This window comes from Apaloderma vittatum, unplaced genomic scaffold, assembly GCF_000703405.1.
Source record: "Apaloderma vittatum isolate BGI_N311 unplaced genomic scaffold, ASM70340v1 scaffold20328, whole genome shotgun sequence".
In the NCBI taxonomy this organism is placed as follows: domain Eukaryota; kingdom Metazoa; phylum Chordata; class Aves; order Trogoniformes; family Trogonidae; genus Apaloderma; species Apaloderma vittatum.
Window position 1 is genome coordinate 2,973 of NW_009731471.1, and position 10,051 is coordinate 13,023.

Sequence of the window (10,051 nt, forward strand, 5' to 3'; positions counted from 1 at the left end):
ATAACTTTAAAAGATTCAATTGCCTGTAAACCACTTAATAGGCTTGATATATCTTCTGCAATTATACTTCTGATTGCTTTTAGGATTTTGATACTTGAAAGAAAGACTGTGTAATCAAGCAGCTATATAAACTATGCCAGAATTTTGTTCTTATATAGAAGAGCCATTCAATCTCTCTCCCCTCCTTCTTGCCTGCCTAAGTTTTGTCTCTCAAACTATCAAGAACATCTACAATGGTTTCCATAATGCACTGCTTTATAAATACTTTCCCTGAGTGTTTTGTTATGAAGAATGCAAATATAATACCTGAAATCAATTGCATTCAGTCCCAACAGCATACCAGCAAGCATATTGGCCTCTTCACCAAGAACAATTGCTCCATCCTCATAAAATCTCCTTCAATAAAGAAGACATTAGTTCAGTTAATACTGTTTTTTCAATAATAATAATAATAGTAATAACAATAATATTAGTAATGCTTTTTATAGTTAACAGAAAACTGAAGAAATGCAGGTAAAGAAAAACAACTTATGTGACCCCCAGGGGCATTCATATGTCATTTGAAATAAAGTAAATCAACAGGCTGCACAGCATAAAATAGCACAATCTTAGAGTTTAAACAGAAGCAAAAAGAATATACAATATACAATATAAGCCCTAAGAATCCTGTAGTAGAACAGGATGGAAACAAATGCAAAATAATTATGAAGATAGCTTATACTTTGTATACTCATAATTTGTGTCACATACATAAAAAAGCCAATAACCATTCTGTTACATAAAAAAAGGTTCTGTCTCACAATTGTACTTGCAGGCCCTTTTCACTCTTCACTGCTAGTAGTTGATTATTTGTTTAAAAGACATTTTCACAAATCAGGTATTTTCCAGGCATCCTGGTCTGAGCTAAACCAGAACCAATTCTGTTCAGTGGTGTTATTCTTCAGCTTAGTCTCTTCTAAGAGACTGCACTTTCTGAAGTTAACAGCGTGGTTTTGCAGACAGTGGCTGCTACTATAAATGATAACACCTGGTGTTCCTAGTTGCTATCAGGGATTGGGATGCAGAAAGGCTCTTGCTTATACTTGGTCCTATAGTGACCAAGGTCACTGCTAAATCTTGTGTAACACACTGGAGTTCTGCCAGTAAAAGGATTGCGAGGAAGTAAAAAAGTCACGCTTTTGTGGAGAAGCAGACAGGACGGGTGACCCAAAATTGACCAAAGCAGTATTCCATTTCATATACATCATGTTTAGTATAAATCACAGGGGTCAAGCCCTCTTCTTCAATGGCCAGCATCCAAGGAGGACTGTGTTCTTCTGCAAGTTTGGATTTTAGTACGGCAAGGTTTTGGAAAGCAGGGAGTGGAGCTGTGTGGGATGATTCTTGTGAAACTTTGAGAGTCTCCTCCACTCCCAGGTAGGATTTGGACCTGCCTGAGGCCAGGGCCAGGCCAGTCAGCGCCTCTTGTGATCAAGGTATTTAAGAAGCGAGTCCACTATTCTCTGTCTCTTTTGGTTTCATTCTATCTTGATCTCTCCCATCTTTCTGTTGGGGGGCTTTTCCTGCTGGAGGAGGCGAGAGGAGAAGAAAGATGAGGAGGAGGATCCTGGAGCACAAAGAGAGGGAAAACACTGCCGGAGCAGAAAGATTCCCTGGAGCCCCATGGTGGTTGAGATGGCAGGAAGGTGATTGCCTGTCAGGTAGGGGGATCGATGGCGGCAAGAACGTCTAGGATGCAGCAGTACATGCAGAGCCCAAGCATCAGCGGGGGACATGCCTAAAGCAAACCGTGGCCCTGATGGACTCACAAGGAGGAAGAGGACTGCCTCCAGTGAGCTGGACACCACATTGCATGAAGGAGAAACTGAGAGGAGCTCTCTTTCTCAAGGAGGAGCTCCCGTCCCTTGTACCAATGGTGGGGGAGGAAGTAGCCAGGAAGATGGTGGGCAGTGGTGGGCAGTGTATTTAAAACTGCGTTGTATTTATTTATGTGTTCCTCTTACTATCCTACCAATCATTTCTAAATGGTAGATTATTACCCTCTCTGTCCTTGACCTCAATCCTTGAGGCTTTCTTTTGGTTGAGTTTTCTTCCTCCACATCCCTGTGGAGATGGGGGTGGGGGGAGGAGGGAAGGAGTGATCTCATGGTTCTCTGTGGTCTGCCCGGGCAGTCAGCTTGAACCATGACATGTCCTTAGTCCTGATGAGGTCATTGAGTCTGGTTCCTGAATCCTGTTCCCATCTGTTGCAGAATCCAGCCTAGGACCTTCCTGGTACTTTGCTTGCTCTGCAGCATCAGTGGTGATTGCCACAGAGTGGGGTGGGGGAGTAAGAGGTTGGGAGGATGTCATGTTTGATATTGGTTTTGTATAGATTTTATTATTTCCTTTATTACTAGCATAATTGCTTCATTAAAGTTGTTTCAGTTTTCCAATCCTTAAGTTTCTCTGCCTTATTCCCTTTTCCTTTCCCCTTTGGGGAGGGAGAGGGGTTAGTAGGGAGCATCTGCCATTTGTTTAGTGGCTGGCCCAGCCCTAATACTTGACACCAGGTAGCATACTTTTCTTAAAATACTGCATCCTGGGAAGATGCAATACATCATCCAGTTATTCTGAGATTTAAAATATTCATTATTTGAAGGAGTGTTTTCTTAACACCATTTTTTTACAGTAAAACACCTATTGGTCAAAATTTTAAAACTCCATGCCTTGATGTCAAAATACACTTCACATACCCTGGTACATGCAGACTTGTGAAGACTGCTTGAGGATAGTGACCAACAAAGCAACACCTTTTAAATCCGTATTTCCTCACCACTTCCCCATTTTCTCCCATTTTTTCTTCTCCCAGCTACCAGAGAAGCTAATTCCAGAAAGAAAAGTCCCATACACAGGGCAGGCAAATAGAACCCACCATCGCCATGCATGGCCTTCTAAAGAAGGCATTTGGTCTGCTTAGCAAAGTAGCATGCAACTTTAATTTCTGTGTTAAAGGAACCTTGGCAGCAGCAGAGGCAGAAAGGTCATGAGAATTCAGCGAAGAATTACATGTGTAAAGAGGGAAATCAAGAGCTGTTCAGTACCAACAGCAAGGTTGAAAGGTTCCTTACCAGAAACCAAGATGACAGTCCACCTATACATTCTAGCAGTGTACGATTGCAAGGAAGTGTCAGGTTACTGAATGTAACTTATTTTTCAAATACCAGCAACACTTCTGTACCAAAACCTCCATCCGTTTTAAGAACTACATGAAAATATTGGGATGGCTCAGTGAGAACTCAAGTTGGCTGCAATGCAAACATCCAGAAAAGACACATTTTGGAGCACAGCTCCAAAGGTACAACTGTGTTATAATGCACACTGTCAAAAGTCCCACTTTTGCAGTTTTATAACAGATGTCCATTTGCTGTAAGGAAATGAGTTGTCCAAGACCTTGGATGTTCTCAGTAGAAGCAAGAAATCTGGAAGACTTCCTCTGGAAAGACAGAGATTATAGACCCAACACTGAGGCTATTATGCCCAGACCCTGGTCTCTACTCTCTGACTTCAGGAAGGGCACCAGGAGATTAAATTGGTCACTGGTTGAGACAGAATACTGAGTGGGATGGAGTTTATGGCCTGATTCCAGATGGACTTTATGGTCTTATGGATGGACTTTGCGGTCTACTGGAAAGCAAACCCATGGAGAAAGACCTCGGAGTTCTAGCGGACAGTAAGTTTTCCATGGGACGGCAATGTGCCCTTGTGACCAAGAGGGCCAATGGGATCCTGGGGTGCATTAAGAAAAGTGTGTCCAGCAGGTCTAGGAAGGTTCGCCTCCCCCTCTGCTCTGCCCTGCTGAGACCACACCTGGAATATTGTGTCCAGTTTTGGGCTCCCCAATTCAAGAGAGACAGGGACCTATAGGAAAGAGTCCAACAAAGAGCTACAATTAAGGTACTTGAATGTCTCTCCTATTAAGAGAGACTGAGAGAATTGGGGCTGTTTAGCCTTGAAAGGAGACAGCTGAGAGGGTACCTTATTAACGTATATAAATATCTGAGGGGTGGGTGTCAAGGGAAAGGAGACAATCGCTTCTCAGTGGTGCCCAGCAATAGAACAAGAAATAATGGGTTTAAGTTAGAACATAGGAAATTCCACCTCAACATGAGGAGAAACTTCTTCACTGTGAGGGTGACGGAGCACTGGCACAGGCTGCCCAGAGAGGTTGTGGAGTCTCCTTCTCTGGAGGCTTTCAAAACCTGCCTGGACGTGTTCCTGTGTGGCCTGCCCCAGGGCATCTGCTCTGGCAGGGGGGTTGGACTAAACAATCTCTAGAGGTCCCTTCCAACTCCTAACATTATATGATTCAGTAGTTACTTGTGAACTAAAAGCAATGCTTCCAGTACAAGCAGATGACAAACCATTTCACTGGCATTTGTAAAATCACTGCCAGGTACCAATCTGTACTGTGTTCAGTTTATCTGATAAAATGGTGTCTAGGAAACAATCACACTCAAAAGACAGGGAATACATGTAACAGTGAGACTCAAACTTTAGCATGACAGCAGTAATGTTTTCTTAAATCTGCTACAGTAATCCAGCCAAAACAATAGCCGGCTTGGAAAACTCACAGATTCTTTCAGTGCTATGCAGCTGACATCTCACAACAGAAGAGTCTACTTAAGAGTCCTGCTGAGAAATTTGTTAGAAAAACAATTGTGTGCCTGTGCTTTATCCAACCCCTTTCCAGGTGTAATATGCAGATCCCTCACTAATAATGTGCTGCTTCATTAAAGCACTAGCACTAAGATCAGGAACCTAAAAAAACAGTGAAGTTTAAAAAGAGCTAGCATTATGATAGATGAGTCTTGTATTCCATATACACATGCAACATATGATATTTATAGTTTATATCAAAAATTATTAAATATATTGAACAATACATAACTTTAAATGCTAAATAAGTGGTGCAAAGCATGAAAGCATCTGAAATCCTAAATGGGAAAAGAGAGTGTGTCCATTACTGCTAGTGGATCTGAAATCTATGCTAACAAGATCTGGAACTGCAACTTTTTTCCATTAGATGTATTCAAAATGTTACTTTAAAATAAAATTTGCACTTACTATGTTTGAAATGCAAGTAAGGTTATTCCCAAAAGCTACACCATGAAAAGGACATTCAAGTACATTCAAAATTAACATGTTCAATTAAACAAATTTGCAATTGCTAATAAAATAACATCACTGTTTTCCACTAGCAAACAAAAGACACTACCAAACAGGGACAAAGAATGTATTACTTAACTACACAGTTTGTGACCCCCCTCCCCTTCCTCCTTATCCTCCCCTCAAAAAAACAAGTGACTTTTCAGTTTCAGGCAACATGACTAAACCTTTTCCAGAAATCTTTGTTTTAAGAGCTTCTTGTCTGCTGTAAATGCAAGTAAATCTGGATAAAATGAAGATGAAAGGTCCGGAAACATCAATAAAATGGGATGTTTACCTAGCTGTGTCTCAAACTCACCTTAATATTTGCAAAGTATATAAAGATCTGTTGACAAATAGTATTACAAACAGAAATAATATTCTAAATGAACAGAAGTCCTTACAGAGGAATTCTTATTGTTTAAATAGTCCATTTGGTATGTTTAAAACTTTTAGAGTTCAACATAAGGTACCACAACATGTTATCAACTTGTTCATGTTTAGCTTACTTTTTCACAAATCTACAAGACACATTTGTTACACAATAAAGCATCATATAATTATCACATTATCTGGAACCACTCCAAAACTGCCAGAGTATTTTCTATCACAAAGCATATTCTGGTTGATAACAGCCTTTACCATCAAAAGTTATAACAAAAATCTGTTACATATTTTTCGTACATTCTAGACACACCTGATCACTAATTCTGCTCTGCTCTGTTTCTCTAAAGGTTCCTGGAATTATCTTCCTTTCTTCAAGAAAAGTTCCTATAAAAAATATTTTTTACTGAGTCTCTAGGGTTTGTCAACAATTCCTAATTTTGGAAGGAACATTACTTCTTCTATCCTTATCACACTACAATTTGAGAATTACTTCCTTCTTCAGAGAGCTATTCTCTTCTGACCTTCCAAGAATTCCAGACTTATTCCCACAAAGGGAGTTTCAGTTTTGCAGTTTTATCCATGGATTTTAATCCAATCAGTTGATACCCACTCTAGATATCTTTTACTAGGTTACAGCTTTTACTAGTGACACTCTCTCCTATACAAATCAGGGTGGGAAGTGAATGTTCCACCTTAATTCCTCACTTAAGCAACATTTGCCCAATATTGTAAAAATAAAAGTCTTAGAGACCTGGTTGTTTTGAAGTCTCTCAGAGCTGTGGAAATGTATTCAGACAAATGCTTTTCCATAAGTGCTACTCTGATCCAGGCTCGACCCTGCAAGAACAAACAGATATTGAATATTTAAATCTTACTGAATAAAACAATTTTACATCTGAAAATGAATAGAATTGATTTATTTGGGAGAAATGAACTGATTAACAAAGTTACCACTAAGCAGAAACTGTTGCTAAGATGTACTTCATTACAGCAATAATGAAAATAGAAAATGTATTCTTACAAATAAACTTTGTTGTGAAATAAAGTTCTCCAAAGCTTGGGGGGAAAAAAAAAAGGAAAATATTTTGCTTTAATTATATACACCAACCTTTTGAAAAGCTCACGTGCATAAGTGGTAGCATATCAGGGCAGAAAGATTTTAATTTTAAAGACAATGGTATTGGAAGCAGTCAATTGGTTCCACAGTAGAGCAACAGTAACCTACCCTCAAGGTGATTTAAATAAGAACTAACTCACTATGTTAATTCAAATATTTGTGGGATTAATTAAAAAGAAATCATAACTCAGTGATGTATTTTTATTATGTAATTTGTTTTTATTTTCCCTTCAGTAAAGATGTCATTACAGAAGGTGCACATAATACACAGGAATGAAATCAAATCTAAAAATGAAATCAAATCTAAAAATTTGTAGTCCAAAAGCAAAACTTCATTCAAACAGTTGTATAAATAACAGCAATAGCTTCAAAATCCAAAAACTTTCAGAATGTATGTTGCAGGTCTAGTGCACAAGACTGTAGTTTAGAAGAAAGAGACATTTCAAATGGCTACCACAGCTATGACTGCCAGTTTGAGAGCACCAGGAACATTTCTTGTAACCCATATAAACTTACAAATAGTTACATAAGTAGCATCTTTCTGCTTAATATATTTAGTGTTTATTGTATGAATATCACTGCAGACATTCTCCCAAAACCACCTGTAGTAGATTATAATCCTAATTTTAATTTATATAGACCTAAATGAAACCAAATTTATAAAAAGGTAGGCAGATGCCAAATAAAAAAGTGCCCCAGCTTTTATAGATACCGGCAACACAGCAAAAGCTTTAACACAGAGTGCACTAAAATTAGAAGGATAGTTATAGGGATAGCTGCCTTTACACCGCTGTCATTTAGAACACGAGTGAAACTCAAAGCCTGATGCTGCTGCTTAGGTAACAACTGAACCCTGTGCAGCTCCAGGGAAAGAAGGGCCAACTAGCACTGGCAAACCCTTACTAACAGCAGACACCCGTTTGGACCACCAGTAAAACTGATGCTTACCACTGGTATTTGCATCAACACGCCTCCAACCTTTTCAGATACGAGCATCCAAAGTACTCCCATATGCACCTTTAAAAATTCAACACCTCTCTCCACACTCACTGCACAAATTAGCTTCTTCACTTACTATTTGGCGTGGAGTTCTCCGCAGAGGAAAAGAAAATTTTAATTTATTTATAAGAGTGTTTCAGAAAATAGCTTTGCATCTTACTATCTCCTGAAATTAAACATTCATATCTGTTAAAAACTTGGAATTTAGAAATACTTGTAAAATAAATCTTGAATATAAGCAATACAATCATCAGATTCTAGAACATGAGTCGTCTTCTGGAAAGTATTTGGAGAAGTATCGGGAAAGTATTGCTGGAGAAGGTACAGAGAAGGGCAACCAGAATGATTGAGAGGCTGAAGGAGCTGGGGCTGTTCAGCTGGAGAAGAGGAGGCTGAGGAGAGACCTTATTTCTCTCTACAACTCTCTGAAAGGCAGCTGCAGTGAGACGGGTGTTGGCCTCTCCTCCCTAGTGAACAGTGACAGGACAAGAGGGAAGGGGTTCAAGTTGCACCAGGGGAAGTTTAGATTGGATATTAGGAAAAACTTCTTCACAGAAAGGGTGGTGAAGCACTGGAATGGGTTCCTGAGGGAGGTGGTGGAGTCACCATCCCTGGACGTGTTTAAGAAACAGCTGGATGTGGCACTTCAGGAGATGGTTTAGAGTTAGGGTGTAGGGCTGTAGGTTGGACTTGATCTTAAGGTCCTTTCCAACCTTTATGATTCTAAGCCAGAAGGTTCTCCATGATCAACCAAGGTTGCTTTACACAGAAATATAAGCTATTGAAACATACTCCAATCTAGTAAAAAGAGCTTGAAATATTTGTGCAATAGTATTTTATTTTTATTTTTTTTAAGTTGCTGGTCTATACTGTCTCACACTGTTAATATTTAATGATAGATCAGTTGAAAGCTTATTCTTATTCAGATCATAGGCATATAAACACCTTAAATTATTTCCTTTATGTTTCCATTTTACCTACAATCAGAAATCGTGGATATTTTTATAGAGATCCCTTAAAACAAAGGATTCTTATTAACAAATAAATCTATTAAAGGCTTCCTGCACAATCACATCTTTTATATTAATGCATAAATTACATACAAAATAAAATGATACTTAGGTTAGGGGAAAAATTTATCACATTTACACAACTTTAAAATAATATTTGTTAGGCATGCCTGCATGAACTTAACTTCCCTCAGATATTACACTTTCAAAATCTAAGTTTGAAAATGTGAATGCAATCATTTTGTAATACAACACACTCACTGAATAGAGAATTTGAGATTTATTCAACTGAATAAATTTAAAAGGAACCATATTCAGATTTAAAAGTGGCTTTTTCAAAAATAAATATTTACTAGGTACATTATGAAAAATAATTATTTAAAACAATTAAAAATTTCATGGGACAAGCTTAGTAACATGTTTTTCTTCTGAGTACAAAAATGTCAGCTATAGATTACACAGAAGAAACAATGTAATAAAAGAGTCAATTTGACCTTTTTCTTCCCTACCTTGGCTCTAGAAGAACCGACATTCTCCATGTTCTCAATACTGCAGATGCAATTGTGAGAGACTTTTCGGCAAGCTACTCGAATGTAGTCCCAGAAACTACGAGGACTTTCATAGCCGAACCAGGTGATCTGACCTTAAATCAAAATACAAGATATGTAAAGATTTATGAACCTCCCTCTCTGCTTAGTTGAGATAAACATAATTAAAACACTTCCCTAAAGGCTGCCTGCGCTGACAGAATTTTATACTGAAAAATTGTTCACAGTTGTAAAAGAAAAAAAATAAAATTGCCCTAGTTTGAAATTGATGGACAAAGTTTGGGGGTTTTGCGTACATGCATATTTTGTTGTTTATTTCCTTGTTAATACGCTATAAGAATATTCAAGAGTTCTTCATCTAAATTGCTATAGAGTACTATAGTGGTTTGAGCTAGAATCGAACTAATTTTCTGTTCAGTGATTTTACTTTTCAGCTCTTTTAAGTGACTATACTTTCTGATATGATGCAAGAAGTATTTCTGTTATTTGCTTTAGGTAGTACTGCATATTTCACTACTAAAGTCAAGTAAAGAGAGTTTTGTTCTTTAAAATAAATAAATATATTTTTAAAAACGTAAAAAAAAGGATCATTGTTTGCTGTTACAGTATTATCTTTATCTTAGGAGCTGATTGGTATTTTTCAAAATGTGCTTTCATTGAAGGAGAAGTTGATGCATGATCAAAAACGTTTTGCAGTCACAATTTATTCTGAGTACTCAGAGAGCATTCCTTGGGAAGTCGACCAAAATTAAATTAAGCAAGTCAACATTTCTTCTGCTGCTTTAACCAAAATCCTTCATATT

General features: G+C 38.0%; 1 protein-coding gene across 1 annotated transcript in view; it reads right to left on the reverse strand.

The window, feature by feature from the left end:
• LOC104278281 (RUN domain-containing protein 3B) overlaps positions 1–9,343 on the reverse strand; it is a gene marked incomplete at both ends in the record, with an annotated part of 12,207 nt that extends 2,864 nt beyond the window's left edge. The window contains 3 exons of the mRNA XM_009875203.1: positions 307–396; positions 6,326–6,411; positions 9,210–9,343. Of these exons, the coding sequence (XP_009873505.1) occupies positions 307–396; positions 6,326–6,411; positions 9,210–9,343 (310 nt within the window). The remainder of the gene's footprint in view (positions 1–306; positions 397–6,325; positions 6,412–9,209) is intronic.
• Positions 9,344–10,051: the final 708 nt, after the last annotated feature.